A 24,388-nucleotide genomic window follows, 5' to 3' on the forward strand; every position below is an offset into this window, starting at 1 on the left:
TTTTCAGTTAAAAATATTGATAAATGTAATAATAATTAATGGCTCGTGAAATAGAGTAATCAACCTTTAAATCGTGCTCCAAATATTGGAATTTATGTTTTGTGAAACATATGTACATTTAATGACCTTTTTATGTCATAAAAAAGTATTCTTCTAAAATATATAAGTATAGTGATATTTAATAAATATAATTAATAACAACAGAATAATCATTCAATAACGTAAGTCATAATATATAGTTCTATAACAATTCTTAAAAGTGACTGTTTTATATTTTTTAATTGAAAAATATAAAAAAAATGGTATGATATATTACTAAATCAATAGAAATAAAAAATGTGCACATTTAATAAAATAATAATTTGAAAAGAATTAAATAATAACGAGTTTGAAAACAAAACGCACAACTGTGTAATATCTTCTACCTAGTATATTATATTTATATAGATGTCCGTTGTCCTGCAAAATATATACGGATAGTATTTTTATCAGATACGAGAAAAACTTATATAAAACTTCTTGGCTCTTGTGCTGACATGCACTTCAATACAGTTTTATTATTATTATTTTTCTTTTGATCTAAAAATGTAACAATAATACGTTTATTAACTATCTACCTATTCAAAGAATTTTCTTAATATCTAATTTAATAATTTGCACAATCATATTTCCCTTAGAAAATATACTACTGTACTGGAAGACTTCGGAATTTTTTTGTTATTTTAGTCGAGTACTCAAGTATGTAGGTATAATATATTAATAGTATTAATTTCTATTGCGGTGAACACGCATTCAGAAATATCTAAAATATTCTCGAACCGTATGGTACGGTTATTCACCTCTAAGCCGACTCATTGAAATTGCATTGAAATGATGCTATCGTATTATGAAAACAAGGTATTAACTTTTAATCATTATTTTATTCAGTATTACAATAGTAATTTAAATTAATTAATTGTATAGGTATTATAGTCTCTATCGTTTTAATTATCTCGTTCACTATACCTACAATAATAATATATACTTGTATGTTACACAAAATGTATTCAGCCATTTATGATATATCAAACGATTAATTTTTGTGTCTACTCTCATAATTTTGAAAAGTTTTTACTTGTTTAAAATATTTTTTCATATAATTTGATGTTCAGAACAACATTTCTGAAAAAAAAAAAAAAATTATATTTTCACTATTTTTTACCAGTATAATTTTTTTTTAAAAGTTATTACTTTTTTAATGACGTAATATATTTTTAAATTTATATTTCGAAGCAAGATATTATAAGAAGTATTTTTAGTTTATATCAATCTAAATTAGGACAAGTATTTTAATAGTTATAAGTATCTAAAGTTTAAACGAACCGAGCAGTGGACCAACATTTTAAGGGATACCCTTGTATCACTCTACTCCGGACAAACATACTTTAAATATTTATAACTAATTAACTACTTGTTTGAATTTTGATTTTTATGAAACAAAATTCCCGGGAAATAATTTTCTATTTTATGATATTAAATAAAACGTTTATTGAACTTGATATACAAAAGAGAAAACAACTTAAAAAATGATACTGATAAAATATTGTAAAAATACATATAAATATAATTTTTAATTAGATCATATTATATCAAAGAAATATTTTTTAAAAAATTTTAATTTTTCAAAATAATGAGTGTATAGACTTAAATTAATTATTTTATAATATTTATGTAGAGTTATTGTTATTTTTCATTATCAAATTTAAGGGTCTAATAAATTAAAATACAATTTAATTATTTCAGAAGGTAATTCCTGATATTATATTCAATTGATGTCATTCAGAAAAACTTAATAGAAAATGCAAGTTTATTCCAAATTAAAAAAAATATTTTTAACAACAATAAAACTCATTATTATTGTTTTCTTAGTATTTTAAATCCAAGTATCATAACAAATAAATATTTATATATTTATATTCATAATTTTAGTTCATTGCAAATATTATACATTTATACTTTATATACTGAAATGATTTGAATATTGCCAACTTGTTTTATTTTAGAACACTTTGAACCTTTGGAAATTGAATTAAATTATGATCTATACGGTTCATTCCGTTATTCGTATGCCCATGAAGCCATTTACGCATAATAAAGTATCAAATCAATAAATACATTATACAACTAAAAAAAATTACTTTACATAATGTATGCGTAAGTACTTGTACTGGCTATACTACTATCTATAGGAAGTTAGAATAAGAGAATAAATATATTTTTGATGTATATAATTTTGTTTTAAAATGTATAGACTATAGATGTATTCATTTACTTATCTTCAAATCTTCCAATAATTTAACATAAAACCATTGATATATTGCTTGTACATTAAAAACTAGATATTATAAAACGTTTCACAAAGTTAAGAGTGTATTGTTTTTGGAATGGAATAAATTTTTCATTGTGTAAAATGTTTTTATTCATTTATTTTAAAATAAATATTATATTTTTATTCATATCTGATTTAATAGAATATGTCTTAAATGAAGTTAATGATAATTGTAAATACACATGATCGTAATAATCATTAGGATACATGGAATTATGCTAAATTTCTAAAAAATTCAAATTGTTATAGTTATAATTTACAAAATCTTATCTTTAGGTGTGAAACATTTTCGTCTCATAAAGTTATATATATTTAATCAACTATGAAAACTGTTATAGATAGTTTGTTAGAAATTTTAAATTAAAAATAATCAAATTTTAGTTTTTTTTATATAGTAATAAGTAATGATAATATTTTGTAAAACATTTTTTTTCTTATAATAGCAAACTCAACATAATCATTTTAAAATACAAATACCTTGCAACGTCTGGATGTAGGGGCTTACATATACTACCGGTTTGGAATACAATAAAAATTCGCAGTTAGCATATTATTTCACTGTTTTCCGGGCCAATACGCTGTAGCAAACGGTACCAAATAAGAATATTTTTTTCACGTTCAATATTATTTTCAATAGCATTTATATATTACTTATTATTATATGTTATGATATACATATTGCGACCTAAAACAATTATTACTAATGAAAAAAAAAGTAATGATTTTTAATTTATAATTATCTTAAGTTGTTAATAATAAAACTTTTTTATTCAGCTAATGAGTATACGTCACGAAATCAACAAGGTATTGATTTTGATACCTATAGTTTAGTTCAATAAATATAATTAGCATAAAGTATATACGTGTTTGACGAACAAAAGTATTAATATCAAATAGCTGAAGTTTAATGATTAAACCAAGTATTTCTGATTGGATTAATAAGTAGTTAGGTGGTATTGTTTATGAAATGTATATTGTTGGAACGTTTTAAATGTAACTAAAATTAAATAGTGATATGTACTAAATTATTATAAGCCATAGCCCTAGCATGTTACAAGGTTTACGGCGATGTTTGAATCTTATGAAGTTATGAAAACTGGTAATTATATCAGAATAAATCTTAACATAAATCTTTTTTAACTAAAATAATAAAACAATTCTATGAATTTAAATTTATTAATAAATATTTATACGGATTTTAAATTATAGAAATAAAAATAAAAATGTCACATAATTTTAGTTTGTGCTTATTGTAAATATAAATAAAGTATAAACAAAACTATACAAACCTTAAAAGTATTAATCTTCTGCACAGACAGAACTGTATATATGTACACATATTTAAAAGTTTTATTACCTTTAGAAAATTCTTGTGGATACTATGTTAATAATATTGTCGATAAAGGTCATAAGTTTATAGTATACGTAAATAGGTATAAAATTAATTAAACAGATATCAGAACAATTTATGTGGGATCTTGTATTACATTTTTAAAATAAAAACCCCCACCAAAGGTTTTTTGTTCATTTATAATAAAAATAAACTAAAAATAAACTCACAATGAGCTATATTTAAATATAATGTTTAAAATTATACTATGTGCAGGAAATACTTATATTAAATTTGTTAAAAATTATAAATGATAATAGTTATTTGTTTTATAATCACAAAAAAAAATCGTTTAAGGAAAAAAAGTCATTATACAGCTTAATGTCCAATTTAGTAAAAATTTCAACCTCATTAGTGAGATTAAATAATTTTTTTATTTTTGTTATAAATAGAAAAACTAATGGAAAATAAGGACCTTTTCTAATTCTTGATATAAAAAGAAAAATATTTATATGAATATCTAACTACTTAATATTATTTTATAAATATTTGAGATTTTGAAAAATGTTGTCGAAAATTATCCAACGTAAAAAAGTTTTAAGTTTTTAAGCATTTTTACCCAACGATAAATTTTATATTGACATTTATATAAAAAAAAAAAAATACTAAAAAACTGTTAATTACTTGAATAGCTCTAAAAGTTAATACTTTGAAAATGTTATCATGCATAAAAAATAATAATGCAAACATTTTGTGAAAATTTCAAGTACTTATCTTTATTTGTTTTTGAATCACAAAAAAAAAAAAAATAAAATCGATTTTATCAAATAAACACTAGTTATGAATAAAAATTCATGTTTTTCTTTATTTTTTTTGTTTTTTTTTCTGATTATTTTAAAGGTTGCTGACATTTTTTTTTACTTTTGAACCTCGAAGTACCAACTACATATAATTTACTACCACACATCATCTTAAAAGTTAAAATATACTTTATTGTGAAATTAATACATTTTTTGCTCCACTTAAAATCTTAAGTTATAATATTATTAATTTGTAAACAAATAATTTAATTTAATTTAATTTGAGATGGTTAATTACAAGTGTGATTAAATTATAAATTGAAAAAAAGTTTATACCAAGAAAAAATATTTTGTCATGAGGCAGTAATTGACGAAATTAATTTAAGTTAATTTTATGTTACTCTATAATACTATAATTTATGACTTTATTTTTATTCTCTCAAAATAGTTAATTGTTATAATACTAATTATTTAGTATGCGTTGCATACTCATACGATTTAGACAAATAAGAAACTAATATAACATAATATTTATAGTAATATCATATTATTTTATATTACTAATATATATAAAATATTCATACATTATAATATATTATATTAGAAATGTAAACTGTTTTGAATGAATTGAATCTGTAATACATTATAACAATATTATTTTTTAGTGTACAAATATAAAAATAAATCATTCATGTGTGAATATAGTGTAGCTAAATTTTGTTTGCATTCATGTGTAAAGTTCTTCAGTGCACCACTGTTGAAGCCAACTGGAAGTCGTAAAAATCTGATTTCCTCAAAATTTCACTTTCAAAATTACATTCTTCATCACTTAATCTATTATTCTTACTACTTTGTTACGATAATTTATTTAGCTATACATTTAAATAATTTTAGAAAGTATTATTGTTATTTAAATTACTAATAAGGATTTCTGAAGTATAAATTTTAATAAAATAATAATAAATTCTAAAATACTCGTAAATTTAAATTACTAATAAATCAAGAGAAAAATCACATAGAAAAATTTGTGATTACTTATTTTGATTGTTGAACATGAGATATGGTTAAACTTAATATATACTGATTAATTCTTTGATCAAACAACACTCATTATTTTAAAATGTTTTATTTTTTACAATATTTTTTTTTTTTTTAAATTTTCAGTCGCAATAAAACAACATGCCTTTTTTATTTAATTTTTTTACTTTTTTGAATTACAATATACATTTTTAATTTCATAGTCCGAAGTAAAATATTTTTCTGAGTATTTTGATGTATAAAGATTGGAACTGGAAAGAGTATTTTGTGAGTTATAAGTATTTAAGTAAAAAGTTTTGGTAAGCGGAGTAGTAGAACAATATTTTGTGGGGTATTCACGTCTCTCCACTCCGCTTACTTATAGTTTAAATATTTGTAATTCATAAAATACTCCAAAAGATATTTTTTTTTAGAGATAACATTAAAAATGTATGTTGTCATTATTAAAAAATACAGTTTTATTTTGACTGGTAAATATGTAAAAAAAAAAAAAATTATATAAATTCGGGTGATGTGTAGTAGAAAAGTATTAATTGACACCTAGATAAAGATTTTGTCGGTTATAAACGATCAGTGGTATGTGTTTGGCAATGCATATCGCAAATATTAGGGTCTAACCATTCTATCTTTTGTTGGCCGGGCCGCGTACAATATAATATATTATTAAATTTGGTATATACGCATGCACGCATCAACACACATTGTTCGGTACCAAAGTCAACTAGACGGAAAACAATATGGATCGATATCATCATCGATGCGTATATGATTATATGGCCGGATTCTCGTTAGATCCGTGTGTCAAAATATATGCACATTGCATACTATTATGAATGTGATATTTCATATCACTGTTGTCGTAATATTGTTATACCTATACGATTTCGATATGACCTTCGATCGCCATAATAATATTTATAATAATATATAAGAAGATTCCACAGTTCCACACCCACATAATAAATAATAATATGATATATCCGTCTTACATACATATATAACACAGCAAATTTGCGTTCAGAATAATTCATTTTATGTGTTAAGTCTTAAGTAGCTTTAATATTAGAGCAAATTTACCTATTATCAGACTTAAAATTAAGAATATTATCTAGTCCATCTCATTGGTTCTTATTAATATTATAATACTTTAAATCGATAATATCGATAAAAGCCTATATGCGATGACATAGATAATATTTTTACCTTTAAGTTTGATAATTGGTAAATTTACTCCAATATTTAAAGCTAACAACATAATAATATTATGATGGATTCTGCTGAACGAAAATTTGTTTTGTTACATGTGTATGTGAGACGGATAATAGATATTTTTATTGTACGTTTATAATTCAACCAGTATAGACAATAATGCGCTGACCCTGTTATACGGTTGTATGGAGAAAACAAACTTTCAGTTTTTACTGGTCATTTTCGATAATGAGAGTGACAGTTTAAGATGAACCAAGTAAAGGGGCTAAAACTTTGACAAATTATTTAACTCATTTAGTTATACAGGTTTGAAACAGCTTGGGTTTATCTTTGTAACCGTAATGAAGTATATATATATATATAAATATAGAAAGAGAGAGAGAGAGACGAGGACAAATCAAATATCTACACAAAACTCAGTGGGTTGCCCGTACGTTACACCGTTTACGAGGGCACCGATCGCATTACTCAATATGTCGCCTCCGGTGTACGAGTAGGTACACCTTTAATCCTGGGTGTAGTGTGTCACAGAGTTACCTCGAATGTTTATCATCTTGCCGCATCACAAGCGTATACTATAAAACGAGTCTCTCAAACACTCGATTCATTCATTTTGGCTATGCACTTATCCTAACATTTTCAAACATACGTAAGAGATCGGCTGTGGTATACGCCGATTTTCGATGCATACGTCATGCTGTTTCAATAATTAGATTTCGGTTCTAATTTTAAACGTAATAGTATTTTCATAATATAACCAGATTTAACTACCTATCGAAACGTTAGGTTTTATTTTTTTTCTCATCAAAGGTCTTTAATTTCATGTATAGTAAACGGTACACCATATCATTATTAAGTCATCCGCTTTCCATCGTTTACCCGTGAATATGAATATTATCCATTCCATTTATTTCCGATACGCTTATAACATTTGAATGCTTATAAACCTGCACATACATGCACTTTACAGCATATAAATGGCATACTAAAAGCTTAGGTTCAGAACCCCCTTTTTTCATGAAATCGCATATTTATAATAAAAAAAAAAGTGAATATTTATCTGACTTTTCAACCTTTATACCGTTGGTGGTCACAAATGACACCCGAGTATTCAATCTAATCCCTACATTCAAATTTGGACCCCTATAAACGATGAGGATTATGTAAAACAACGAACACTTATATTATCTCTTTCCTTCTCATACATGCGTATGTGTGTGTACACATACGAATATATTAAGCATATCCATATTAAATATTTTTCGTATCAGTATGAAAAAGCAATAAAAGTAAATAATTTTTTTCGTTGTAGCAAGAAAAAAGTATTATACAAGGTTAGGCATTATTATTTAAGTGCGGTCATTGTGTATTCCGAAGGACCAGCATGCTTATAGAGTTGTTATATAATTGGATTGCACCAAAGTACTATACCCAACAAAACACATTTTACAATTATTAAACCTAAACATTTTTTAAATATTTAGAGTTCTTGATTTCTGAATAACAACAAAATAATAACAATGTATTTTTTTTAACAAAAGCAATTGTGCTGTGGTAAATTTCATTTTTTTTTTTTGTCGCAATTTTACGATAGTTTTTTCTTGTGGCTGGTGAAATCAAAATGTTATCTAACAAAAAACTACTATAGCATTATTTTTATTCGGAAATTGTGTAAGCAAATAAACAAAAACATATGTTACGTTTAAAACCGATACCATAATATTGTTTCACTCAGATTTTAAGACAATACTTGTTTTGTTTTTCCAAAATCCAAAACACTAATATTAATTTTCAATTATTTAACATAATAATAGTTTTTTTTTTTTCAAATAAAAATATTAAATAGGTATATTATTTATTTTTTGGTTAATATTTAATGAAATTGAATAAGATTAAAATTTTGTTTAATCTAAAACAAGAGATTATAAAATTAATACGTACTTTAATAATATTTTTTAAGTGGCGCATTTAATAAAACAATTATGGTGGTTGATAATTTTGAGAGGTATTTATTTAACAGAATATAAAAATTTATAAAAATTGTATATGTTGAAGCTAATATAAAAGTATTAAACAATTGGACAGTATAATGACTTATATAGTAGTTGTATTTCTGTATCTTATTGTTTAAAATATATTTTTTGATTTTTATTTATTTAAATTATTCAAAAGAACATGATGTTTTGATGTATTTTCTAAAGAAGAAGAAACGGAATTCTTTTTGTGTATTGTCATTTATATATGACACACACCAATATAAGAAATCGTTTAGATAAAAATGCAATAACTTATATTTAGGACTCAGTCGTGATATTTAATAAAGCGATAATAGTGCGAAAACCATCATCATCCATCATCATAGATATTTTTTTATTGTTACGTTTTTTACTTAAATTTATTGTGTTTTTTGAAAATCGACATTTTACAATTTGGTTTCAGTTGAAAACTTTTGATCGGGTCCATTGATTAAAATAAATGTCACCCAATCTAAATTTGGTTTCGGTCTATAGCGCAGTATATGTTGTATGGTCTTAAAAATTAATGACCATATCCAGGTCGAGTAAAAGAGCTTTATATGTTTTGAATTTTGACCTAACATGGTGGTACTCCACACTGATAACGTAACTGTTATTTCTGTGTTAGTTTTATTATGGCCGATTGCTGCCATTACACATGTGTTCTTGACATTCTCGTAAAAATTACAAAATGATTTAGCAATATGGACATATTTTGAATAAGTAAATGAAAACTTAGAATTATGTTAGTAAGATTTTCAGTATTATGTAGGTTTATTTATTTAATTTATACGAGTTAATAATAAATGTATTAAAATCGTGTCAATTTATTTCACTGTGACTGATATGATCAATTTTAAATCATTAATAAATCATTGCATACTGAATACAAATGTGAACAAAAATAGTGTGTTCAGTATTTATCTTTAAGACTTTATTTTTATAATTTACTTAAAATACTAATAACTATATAGCTAATTTTTTCAAATATCACATATTTTAAGCTAGATATTATTTTTTGCCATTTTATTTTAGAAGTTTAAAAAAATGAATGTTATTCAAATTCACCTTATCAAAAGAATATTGATATTATTGATATGACCTACATTTAAAACAATATATGTTATTAAGTTATTTCATACAATTATACTTAGGTAATGTTTAAATTTTAATAATTTATACGATGATTATTTCAGACATTGGCCAACAGAACTATAATTAATATTTGTTTTCGTACGAATAACCCAGAAGACAAATTGTTTATGGCATACACCGTCCGTCAACCAACAGTGTACCTCAAAGTTATATCGTGAAAGTTTAAACTCTCAATGTGTGAGTAATTACGTTTCAAAGGTGACAAAAAGTACTTGCAAATACCGTCCTGGTATCTTCGCTTGTTGATAAATATGAATAATAATACCTATTTCTATTTTGGAACAATTTTTACCAATAAAGTAACGATATTTTCTACGGTGCATCAAAATGTACTTAAAAAAAAAAAGAAAGAAAAATATTGGTGTGACCTATATCGAATGAACTGCTTTAATAATATACACGTCCACAATAAGAAGAAAAAATAATCTCAATAATTTCGTTTTACAAAAATCATAAAAATACACAGCGCGATTAGTCAGCTACTGAATTATTCCGGCTGTAGTTAAAGCAGACCCAGTAAAAATTCGTCCGCGGACAATGGGTCAGAAACTCTAGGGTTAGGTCATGGTGTACTAACCTCGTCTGCAATTGATCTCCTTGGACGGGATAGTCGGGTGTTTGAGATGCACTGTGAGATAGGACGATATCTTCAGATGGATCAGTGATATGGTGGTGAACGGTAACACGAACTGTGCGACCGCCAGGCCGACGGTGAACGTCTGTTGGGCCACGCGGGACGGCCATTTCTCGACGCACGCCTCGTACAGACGAACGGGTCCGACGTGCACCTCTTCGACGTTCTGGTACAACAGCAGAGGCACCATGGCAGCGAACGACACTAGCCAAATGAGTACCAATGTCTTTGCTACGCTACACCGAAACACCGAGCCTCGGGGATTCCGGACGATCGTAAAATACCTGCAGGATAATAACAGAAATGTTAAACAAAACTATAGTCACACGTTATTACTACCGTACAGTTTATTACAACGCTAAAATGACAACGAACGATGTGAAGTCTGAGAGCCAGTAGTATAGTAGGTACTCTCGATTTATTGATTTTTCGGTGTTGGTGGTGGTGATTGTGGAGGGGTAGATGGTAATAGACTTTTGTGTAGGTAAATAAAAATAAATATAAAGTACACATAAGAAAGTCATTTATATAAGGGAGGAGTGTTACAACCTCTAATCCCTCCACCATTGCCTATGGTGACCAGCGATTGTATTGCCAGACACAATATAACCTAACCTGGCCGGACGACAATAGAAACGGAAAACTAAATTATAACCACGCACGGGCTATACACACCAATGATAAAACGACAACAAATGGTTTGTCATCTAGAATTGACGTCATCATTTTGGATTTTGTATCGGTCTAATATGAAGCTATTATTGTTTAAGATATTGACCTAATGACTTAATTTTGTTTTTTTTTTTGTATGAAATATTTTTCTATAAAACTAGTTCTAAATGAAAGCGTATTAGAAAATTTGAAAAATTAAAATATATTTTTGATATAATTATTGACATAATCTTCTAATAATATACACTAATTGCTCAATCAATGTTATTCCGTATTGTTCAATTCAAGCACAAATTGTATAATTTAAAATTTTTAACTTACTTATAATAATCATATACCATATTTTATAGTTTAAGCATATACAATTTAAAAGATAAAAAAAAAACCAGTAAGTTATGCTTATTTTATTCATAATAATAAATGAGTAAAATGAAAATTTATAAAAATTACTTAGCTAGGTACTATAATTACAATAACACATATAACAGAATATTAAATTAAATTAACAATTATGATAAAAAAAAGTATAGTTAAGACATTAAAGCAGATTAAAATTTAAAAAACAACAGATAGTAAAATTAAAGATCGATAAAGGGATCCTCATTGGCCATTAACATTGAACGTCTAACAGGCTCGTTTTTCATATAATTACTTGAACATATAGGGACATGAAATGGAACACTAGAACGATTTCGACGAAGAAGGACCTTGAATTAGAGTAAGGATAATAAATCAGATGAATCGACTTGACCAGATAACAGTCCCTACCGTTTTGACTTCTACTGTTATGCTTTAGAATTTAGTACAACTAGTTACTCAATTAAATAATGTCTCTTACCCTCCAGAAAAAAAGTGTTTGGGACAATAATTCGCAGAAAAATGTCAAAACTACTCAAGATTGAGAAGTATCAAAGATAACATATCAAAAATATTTTAACTACTGTATTTATGAAGTGAAAATGCGGGAAATCTACGGATCTACCGAACAAATAATTTTATAATCATTTACGGTAAATTGTTTACGAATTGACGTACCACGACGGCGACGTGATTTGACATACTATTATAATCAATTTAAATAAAGGTTAGTCACGTTGTTTCATAATTAAAAGGTTTTTCCATTTCCGTCGGCTGCAAGTCTGTTCATGGTCTATAAACGCGTTTATGACATCAGCGCCGGTCAGCTTTTACGTTTTGACTGTTGTTAAATATTAGTTTTGCTTTTACACTGCGATGAAACAGAGACGGATTTTTATCTTTTTTAACTCAAGTACAAAAATACAAGTAGAAGACACTTAATTTTTACGCCCGTTCAAGGTTACATATTTTTTACTATCGATTGTAATTAAAAAAATCATTACACACTCTAACAATGTGCATAGCAGCAATAACTTTGGTCAATACCGTTTGGTGCTAGAAATATTTTAATCAAGTCATTGTTTCATATATTTATAAACCAAGAGGAAGTTTCTTTTTTTTTTGTATATACATATAATTATATTAGTATATCGAGAATATTCGAATTAAGTTATAGATAATACTAAATACTTGTTATGTACTGTGATGATTAGGGAAACTATAGTTTTTCGTATTTTTAATATTTTTATTTTCTTCTAATAATGTATTTTTACAGTTTATCATGAATCCTTAAATTTTCATATAGAAAGTTTAATATTTTCAAAAATAAAATTATTCTGAAAATAATGAAAAGTAAGCATTATCTAATAATTAGATACTAATTATTAGTAATAAGTAATTTGTTATGATTAATGAATTACATAATTCTAATTTCTTGAAGTTTAAATTTAAGTGTATATTATATAAAAATAACTTGTTAAATATTATACTGACTACTTGTACATTCGTACTTATTAATTTCCAGTTTTCACTAATCACAATTTTAATATTAACTTTAATTAGTGTAATTATTATAAGATTTTTCATTTAATTGAGTCTATCATTGATTTGTATTACAGTCCTATACCATTTCATTAAAATACATTTATTACCAAACTGTTTTTTTTAGGTTCCACAAAAAATGCAATAATGTTATTAAGACCAAAGCTATTATATGTGCTTTTATTTAATATAAATTAATATACGAGTATGTGTGTAAAATATGACCACACATTAGTTTTCATTAATATTGTTTGAAACTACAACTATCACATCCATAATTTTTAAAATAACAAATATATTACACCACTTGGTAGAAGTGGTAGAATGTATAATATTTCAATTGTACAACGAAAATGTTTGAGGTATAGATAACTATGTTCTCATTTTTCATGTACAGATGGTTTACGATCTTACATTAAACGCAAGCACACTTACACATACACACATTTATTATTCTAGTTATAAACATAAACATTCTATATTTTTTTTATTAGTTTCCAATACATATCTTATCGTTTATTAGATATCTAAATAAATTCATATTCACTATATAGTATACACTTTAGTTATTTTCAATTTTGCTTGTAATCAAAGTTGATGATGCCTTAGACGAAACAAAACTAACCATTCATTATTGTGTAAGTGAAACTTTTTTGAGAGCATTAACCTCACTGAAGTTGTTCTTAGTTTACACCGTTACGCTACCATTCAGTTATCTCTTAGTTTGCTTTATAATTTTTCATCATTACATTTTTTCAACTTTTTGCATAAAAAGTCGAGATTTTTTTTGGTGAAACAATATACTACTGTATTTCGAGCTCTACATACCAAAAGACAGTTCAGACTTGCTTTCCGATTTCTAAAATGAAATTAAAAAACTTAAATGCCTTACGAACTGAAATAAGAATAATTTTTATTGAAATAAATTGTTAGGATCAAGCAATTAACTAATAATTTAATTATTAATAAATAATAACGTTTCACCATATTTCAATCTACACGTATGTTTTTAAAAGATTGTATAATTTGTGTATAATTTGCTGTTTTCTTTTTTTATAAATGTTTGTGTCAATCTGTTTAATTTACTTGTTATACCAGGTATTCGATTTGGCCATTGAAAATTACCTCAGATACAAGCTATACCTTAAATAAAAACAGCTATAAGCAATAATAATGTAATAACAACATATTTATCATAGTTCATTTTGAGTGTGCAATTTTCCAATAACAAACATAAGTAGGTAATTGGTTTTTAAATTGAAAATACATACTATCGCAAAATTCATTATCAGACACAAGAACCACATCAAAGTGTAAAGCAAATAGAATTTCTTGATTGTATTCCTTTGTTACACATGCACATACTATGTATATTGTACGTATAACCCTGCCAATTGTTTATTCGATACTCACAATCACATAACTACTATAAATAGGATTGGTATTAACAGAGTTAAACGTACAGTTAGGATGCACTAATTAATGATAGTTTATAATAACTTGTATATGAGGTGATGTACAAAGCCGCTCATAAGCAGTTGTGCAATTTAGATTAATATGTACATTAATTTCTCGAATTAAACGTTTGTGAAAGCAAATATTTACAAACGATACACTTGTTCTATTATATTCGCGATCTTAAAATATAATTCATTATTATACATACATACACACATACATACATACATACATATATACATACATACATACATACATACATACATACATATATACATATATACATATTACATACATAAATACATACGAGTAATGAGTATATATTTACATTTATATGATAAGCTATAACAAAATATTATTGCCAATAAATAATATACTATGATGTTAAAAAACAAATAAATTAAACAAATCTTTAACTTAAATTATGTCTAATATAAAATATTGCAATTTTTTTTTTTTTTTTTGATTATTTAATAATCCTATTAAATGCATAAATTCTACAGATCTAAATTAAATGAATAACAATATTTTATGTTGTAGTTAGCAATTATAATTATAGTGAAGTTTTTAGATAAATACAAAAACTGGTATTCTCTTAAAGTTCATTATACATTTCAAAATCTAAGATTATTATGTTTTAATAATGTTAATTGGCGAAGTTGAGAAAGGAAATCTAAGTAACTTACATTTCAATTAAAAATATGTTAGGAAATTCTACGGTATTTAACATGGTCCAAAACATACTAAAGTATGTACGAAACTCACATATTTTATATTAGTCTAAAAATATCACGAGTAATACATAATATAATAATTGTTTTAATATTTTTATCATAAACAGGATTGATTTCATACTGATAAGTCATAAGACATAACTTTATAAAATATTTTTTTTGACTTGCACTCATCAGTTCTCTATTATGTTCTAACTGGCTATTTAACGTTTTTCCTTTTGAATAATAAAATAATAATATTGGTTTCTAACGACTCCTATATACCCGGACATTCATTATGAAAAAAAAAGTATATAATCTGCTTAAAAATACAGAGACTACGATTGGTGTTTAATATGTATATATATATGAGTACATATATATGAGTTATATATAAGTAAATTAAAACAACATTCATATTTTTTTTTTTAAAAAGGTAAATAAATTATATTTTTATGTTAAATAAACATAAAAATAAATAAATATATATTTAAGTTATAAAAATATACTCATCAGCTGAAAAAATAAATATGTTAAAATAAATTGTCTTATAACTAAAAATAATAAATATTATATAAAAATAATTATACGATAGAAATAATTTTATATCAAATGATAATAATTGGGAATACCTATTCAAATAAAAAAAAAAACAGTATTTGTTTTTGGAACAATTATATAGACATAAATATATATATTATACGTATATTGTATAGATATTCATAAATACATTATACCTTTGCATGAATATTTTGTTTTAATTGATGTATGAAATTCGTAAAATATTACATTTCATTATTGTGACTGATGAGTATTTAATTGTTTTAATTTATTCAAGTTATAATTTATGCTAAACGACTAATTTTCAAAACATAAAGTAATGAATATATTATTTTAAATCTGTTCTGTGTATTGTTGTTTTTAATTTATTTTTCTTAATGAAGAGCATACAGCAAGTTTAACAACCTATAATAACTAATAATTAAATAACAATAAATATTTTTTATATAATTAAAAAAAAAAAAAAAAAAATTACGAAGTACATTATAATATATAATAATTATATTAAGTTTTACAATCATCTTAATAAGAAGTAAATACAGTAAAACTCACTCGAAGTACTCATTAAATTATTCTAAAACTACTTGTTAATACATTTGAATTTCTCTATTTAATTGGATAAAACACTCTTTTGTTTAGGATTACAATACATTTTACTAAATATTGTTAAGATTACCTAATTTATTATTATTTTTTTTTTTTTTAATAAGAAAATGTGGGGTTATAATCGTAATATTAACAAAATAGAACACTCCTTTACTAAAATGTATTCTCTTAACCTCAAGCAAATTAAAATAAAAATAGATACCTATTAAAATTTATTAAATTTATTAAAATTAAATAAAAAAGATCAAATTGAAAAAAATACTATTTATTAATTTTTTTTTTTAATTAATCCAATTAAAAATAATTACAAATAATTGATGTATTTATTACCCATTGAATTATGTTTAATAATAAATATGTATGTAAATATACTTGATATTTTTTTTTCCAATTCCCACAAAAGATGCTTTACTGCTTAGGCCGCTCTATAGAGTTGGTCCCTTGAATAGCGTTTTAAGCGAGTTTTACCATATAAAACGTTTTATAACATTCAATGTGATATATTTCATAGTATTTAATACTATATAATAGAATATAATGGTTATGATTTCATTTGAAAAAATAAAAAAAAATTTAAAAATTAAATTTAAATTTAAGTTGAAAGAAATAAGTTAATTTTAGTTAAATTTAAAAACTTATACCTGATATTCTGAAATAAATTGAAAATTTTAAGTAATATTCTTAAGTAACGACAATAACTATCAATGTTTACTATTTTAATTGCATTAGTTTCTATTTTTTTTTAAATAAACTTTTATTTGTTTAAGTGCTATCATGTTATCCGGCAATGAAAATAAGACGCAGATACTAAGTTATCGATGTGCTTAACGAAATGTTAAGATCTAAAATTAAAATCTAGACACATCAAATTCAATTATAGTAAACTCGCTTAAATTTTTTTTTTTTTAAGTAAATAATAATATATACCTACACAGAAAAAAAAGTTTATTTAAAGTTAAAATAATAAATTAAGCAATTAAAAAAAAAAAAAATAAATCGTTAAATAAGTTACTAGCAATAAAAAAAATACGCTAACACATATTTATATATGTTTTTTTACTGTGCTTACATTGCTTATAAATTATTATACTTTTGACTTGTCTATACCAATAATAATATACTTAAAAATAATGGTTAGAAAATATTATAAAAAAACAATTTTAATTTAAGCATAATATAATATTATTATGAAATATGCCGTATTCCCAATATCACCAATATCATTCGTGAAAATAATAATTGTTTTTCAAAACACTATTTAATTTCTTTCTTTATTGTTTAACCGGTATTATTATGTTTCACTTATATATTATGAATATTTTATTCAAATATTTTTTTTACAAAAAATGTATTCCATAAAACATAACGTTCATAGTTAAATTTCTTTAATCATTGATAATAATAATAATTTTATCAATACTATGACATTATAATATTATTAGCAATTCCATTTACTACATCACTACAGAAATATATCGATGTTTTATAAATTAAAAAATAAATAAACAAATCATTTAAATTGTTTATATTTATTATATAAGTTAACACAAATAAAATAATAAATAATAATGATAAAAGAAAGACTATAAAATTGGAGTGTACACATACAAGTAGCAAAATTGCCTATCTAATGCGCCGTTCTATATAACTTTTTTAATCTGACTGCTTCTTTTCTTAGCTATACTTGTAATTTCCAATATTGAGTTTATGAATTTAATAAATAAACATTTATTTTTTATTTAGAAAACTAATTCATTATGTAGATTATTAATATGTATTTAAATGTTTAGAAAAAAAATAATTATTAATTTTGTATTATGGTCTCATAATTCCATATTTCATCAACACATTCTTTTTTGCACTAAAATATTACATTGAATTCACATCCACTTCTATTTCAATAATATTTCCCTCCTTTGAACCCAACTCAATTGTTTTTAATGCTGATATTTTATTTTATCATTTTATTATTATTGATTTAAAACAATGCAATATAGTAAAATTCTGGAATTAAAATAAAATAATAAAATAAAATAAAATAAAATCATAATTTTAAAGTACGAACATTAGATTGTATATATAGTAAGGTACAAACTTAGCATACATAATAAATACCTTAAAAAATTAAAATTTGAACAAAACCATGTTATGGTATCTGTACAAATTTTATATTTTATATGTATTAGGTTTTAAATAATTAAAACCCATAAAGATAAAAACAACGGTTATTTATTTTTTAATTAATATATAATTAAGTTAATTAAATATGTACTAAATATAGTAGGAGTAACCTTAAGAATAAAATATGAAATACCATATATTTCAAAAAAAAAAAAAATATATATATAAAATATAAAAATATAAATCTTATAAAAATTATAAATTTAAAAATAATACAGCAATTAAATAATAATAATTATAAAAATATTATTACTTCAGAAAATAATGAATAATAACTCAAAAACAGAAGGAATAGGAACAAAGCCAGCAATGTGTTTTAAGTATGTTGCGCCCCAGGTAAGAAAAAAACACTTTTCTTTACCCATCCTGAATTTCTTAAGATATATATTTGTAAAAAAAAGAAATATACCGTGTTAAAATCAATGAACTGTCCACTTTATTCAAAAACTAAAAACATATAAGGTATAAATAAACAATTCATACACTGATCAACATAACTGTAATACTTTTATTATAATTTACATTAATAATTTAATTTGGACAAAAGAAATTTAAACCAAATTAATAATATTTATGCCGAGCTTTTCTATTGAATAATGAATCAATGATCATTGTAGTATAATTTCTTTGTTAAATCTGACTCTATAGATAAAACGCTGAAGAATTTATTCTTTATTAAGTAGCCTTTGATCTGAAATAAGACTTAATCCTCTTTAATACCAAAAAAACTTTCTCTGCGGTGTAATTAGAAATAGGACAGGAAAAAAAAATTCTCAGAACCTTATGAAGGGTAGAAAAGAGGGGTCGATTTCATAGTTAGCAACAAGACAATAAGAAATATTAAACCTTAACCATATATACATCTTAACTTGTGTAAACATTTTTTTCATCTTAGCCCTCAAACTGTCAATATTTTTTTTATATTACGTTTAGGAAATTTAGAATTTAAAATTTATTCTTATAGAATATTATAAAAAACTAATAATTGAGTTTAAAATATTTAAATTTAAACTAAGATAAATACTGTGCTTGAGCCCACATGGCCCTTTAAATAAATAAATAAATGTTCATTTAATGCAAAACACATTAGATCGGTGTTATGTATTTTTCAACAATATTTAACTAATTAAATTAAATGTTAAACCATCTAAACCATATCTTTAAGTTTATTTTTTGCTTAATTGTAATAAAAAATAAGCAAATAGTTGACATTTTATTTTCATACATTTTCTTTTTTAAAAAATCACTTTCAAGTATTTCACTTAATTTCATATTTTATTTTATTTTAAATGTATACTGCTTTGAGTTGAAAATTACAAGATTTTTCTAGAAAATATAATGTATCTTGTACATTTAATAACAATTAACAATTCATTTTCTTCAAGTTAATATCAAATAAAAATATAAATATACATTTTATATTCATGTATTATGTATTTATGTACAATGCATAATATTATGTAGCAAAAAAAATAATGAATCGTATATGTTAATTACTCAAATAGACTGAGACTCGAGTTGTATGAAAATGTTTATAAATTTAACCAAAACCGTTTAAATTTAATAACTTTTTATAAATTATATAATGTTTATATTAGTTATTTAAACTATTTTTATTATAAAAATTCAAAACAATTTTAAAGAGATGATTTTCAAATCATTGATAATAATTCTAAGTACCAAATAGGTAATATGCGCTAGGTATGTACAAGTATTATTTAAAATGAATTAACAAAATATGACTTAGTTGTTATTAGTCCACTGCAGTAGTAGATGGAGTTGTGACTTTTAAATTATTCATATATGAATATAGTTGTTTCCTTCATCAATACTTGTTGTTTTCTATTTGTTTATAAATGTATTAAAGAAAAAATAATGAAAATTCACTATATCATCTAATAGTTTCCATTTTACACATTAAATATTATTAAATTAAAATGAAATGTGTTCATTATAATTTACATATTTTAAATTTTAACAATTAGTAAATAAAATATTATATATGTTATAAAAAATACATCACATTTATATTTCAATAGCAGAGTTAAATTAAAAAAATTAACTCATTCTAATGCATTATCTAACAATAATTATTCTTTGCGTTATTACATCTTTAACGAGTATGTAAGGATCACATATTTTTTTCTTATGAATTTCAAAAATGAGTTTTAGCCCCTCAGAATATTATTACCGAATTCAATAAATTACAATCACTTACGTAACCCAGTTTATTGTTCATCTTTAGTTTTGGGTCTCAAGCAATATCTACGAAGCGGACACCCTCTTTCTTTTACCCGGGTATCACGTGTCATATAAAACATGTCGAATAAACATAAAACAATATACATATAGATAATGGTATATTATACACAAGTATTTTGGTGCCTACAAACTTTCAATAAATTACACTATGAGCATACATCTTATAAAATATTCATTCTCACGTAATATGTTGAATATTCATTTTTACGTTTCCACTTTGACAAAAACTAATACGTTAACATTATATTATATTTAAATATAAATTAGAAGTTTTTCTCTTCGTTAGGTTAAGAGGGCTTACAGATCGTTAGTAGATGGTATGAAATTATTTATTTATTTATTGTATAGTGTCTATGCTATTATAATTCTTTGATATGAAAATTAAATCAATTAAAATTTAGAAAAAAGTTGTACCAATATGCTTTATAATTGTTTTTTTTTTTCATTATCTTAGTATAAGCAATTACAACAAATTATGTAGCTAAATGAAAACTTAATCTTATATATTTAGATTTATTTTTACTATTCAAAATAACATTATAATTATTTATAAACATGTCTATTAAACTGAATTTGGATGCTTAGTAAAGGTTATTGAACGATTTCTTTAGAGTTATTTATACATAAATTAAAAGTGTTTCTAAAAATTACAGTTCGCTACACATTATTTTTTCCTTGGGAAATTAAATATCGCATCAAAATAATTGCCAAGATAACTTCATTATATCGTAGAAAGTTGTCAACGTTGTATTGTTTCAACAAAAAGACAAAATATTAATTACGGATATAGTATATACGTGACTTCGTTTTAGTGATGACACAATGACAAAACAATTTCAACTGGACCATAATGTATTTTAAATTAAATAAACATTTTAAAGCTCAACTTACTATGCAGAATGTACTGCTCTTCGAAAGCAGGTTTTAATTTGTGATTTGAGATATTTGTTATTTTTATCACCCGGATAACTATTATGGGTGGGTAAAGGATTTAATACTTAAATACAAAATTCTGATGCTCAAATAACGTAAAGATAGTAGTTCTAAAAATATTTTATTTTTGAAATAATTAAATTGTGGGTTTTTACTTTTTTAGTCGTAACTCACGTTCCATACTATACGAAGAGAATGGAAAAATAAATACAAAGCCTGTCAGTTTTCAATTACGGACAATACTACAAAGTTCCATATTCTGCATATTTAGTAATATTTAAACGCAATGGTATTTTGAGTACCGCAGTGTTTTTGTTTTATTTGTATGATTATTTATCTGTATATTATGTGCCAATCTAGTGTCAAGATTACACAGTTGGTAAAACATTAAATAAATACTTATTGTGCTCACATGACATACATGACATGTATAAAAATAAGACATTATAACATAATGTTTATTATTATACATCTTATTGTCTTCTAACTAAATTTAGATTTCTTGGAAAAAATGCTTTTTGGATATTACATTTTTCATTTTAAAAATTCAACCACTAGATATTATCAATTAAATATAAGTAATATTACCTGTGGAGATAAATGACATATAATTGCATGCCACGATTATTAATTTTCGTAAAAACCCCGTTGTAGTGAGACGCTACCGTACATGATTACTAAAATAATTTTTCTCATTCTATAAGCCATTTAACTATTTGTTTTATTATATTTTCCTACATGTGTTATACGGTAATAATAACTAAACCATTTTTTACACAACTTTGTTTCTACATGAATAAGTTAACATGGTAAAAATAATAATATATATTAATATATTGTTGTTAATTTCTTTGTAGAATTTATATAAATGCTTAGAGTTTATTGAAATAGGTACGTATATGTATTGGGTGCGATAATATTAATATATTTTAGTTGTTAGAGTTAATTTACTTTCTGTTCGACGTTTGAAGCAAACTTTCATTTGTTATTTTACTTTTTATACATGTAAAAATTATAATATTATTTTTATTTGTCTCGGAAGATACTTGTAATATTCAATTTTTCTTTTAAGCAAAATTAATAAATGAATAACAATTGCACATTAATAGATATGTTTTCAATTGAAATTGTTCATACTGTATAGTATAAAATATGATGCTGTGAATCCTCATTTTACCCCATTACTAGTGATCTACTGACGGTGAACGTGTCTGGGAGCAGTACATTATACTTTACAGACACTTCAATCATCGAATGTTATTGTCGGACGAATGATCACATACACCGTGGGTGGAACGCGTACGGACGTCCCTATCTAGAGTGACGGAACCAATGCTTTGGCGGTGTTATTTCGCCATTCATCCGCCCGATCAAGTACATAATTTGTCCCAGAAAAAAAAAGTATATGTATATAATATAGAACAGAGAGATATAGAGAGGAATAAAGAGAAAGAGATAGGGGATGATATAGAAAGAGAGGTAGATATCTACGTATAAAGGAGGAAGAGAGAGAGGAATAGGGTGATACAGCGAGTGTGAAAGGGGAAGGAATGGTAGAGTGGACGACAGAGAAAGAGAAAGGGATTGTTACTGAGGTGTGCAATGGCTTTGAGGGGGTTCGCCGATAGGAAATTCTAGCGAACATGCGCGTGTGTTTCCCGACATCATCGTATATTCATAATTTTACACTAATATTCTGCAAAATAGTTTGTACGACCAATACCTTACACTTGTTTACTGAAGCACCAAGTTATATATCTGCAAATATATACTCACGTACATTACGTTGGCATAAACGTATACAACGAAATGCATGATATGTGTTCCTGTTTTGTGATAATATTATTTATGATTTTATAAACATTTTATTAGTCAATTTAAAAATAAGTGCTACAGTGATTAGTAAGTGTAATGAGATATGCAATAATGCAATGTTAAGTTAGAAATATTGAGGCCTTGATCCATGGACTTGTTATTAATTAATACTTTCACTCTCTATTTACATATTATGATTTATATAAAAAAATTAATGCAATTCTAGTTTATGAAAAATCGAGATCAGAGTCAAATGTAAAAATAAATATTTTACATAAAACTGCTGATTTTTTGATGTTAAAAGATACGTATATTCATATTTAATACGAATTTGTATGCTATGCAATAACTTGATTCTTAAAAAATTAACATTTTTAAGCAGAACAACTGATCGCTGTCTTAAAATTATATCATATAATTTATGGTATAATATAATACACAATTGTACACAAATCGATTTTAATCTTTATAATGCAATTGCAATGCTGAATAATTATGTCCAATAAGTGATTATTCTATAGTATTAATACAAACATTAAATTAGTATATTAACGAAATAAATTATGTATGGAAAGCAGAAATTCAATGTTGACATAAAATAATAATAATAATCTTTTGAATTAATCACTTAATAGTTAATTTATTTATACAATATACATAAATATATTATATTATTAGAGTAAACTAGGTCAAATGAAAATTCAAATAATTTGTTTAAATAATTCATAAAATCTTTGAG

General features: G+C 24.3%; 1 protein-coding gene across 1 annotated transcript in view; it reads right to left on the reverse strand.

The window, feature by feature from the left end:
• LOC114127151 (neuropeptide Y receptor type 6-like) overlaps positions 1–24,388 on the reverse strand; it is a 68,344-nt gene that overhangs the window by 11,475 nt on the left and 32,481 nt on the right. Inside the window, exon 3 of the mRNA XM_027991297.2 lies at positions 10,493–10,833. Coding sequence (XP_027847098.2) covers positions 10,493–10,833 — 341 coding nt within the window. The remainder of the gene's footprint in view (positions 1–10,492; positions 10,834–24,388) is intronic.

The sequence above is a fragment of the Aphis gossypii genome, chromosome 1, assembly GCF_020184175.1.
Source record: "Aphis gossypii isolate Hap1 chromosome 1, ASM2018417v2, whole genome shotgun sequence".
NCBI classification, from domain to species: domain Eukaryota; kingdom Metazoa; phylum Arthropoda; class Insecta; order Hemiptera; family Aphididae; genus Aphis; species Aphis gossypii.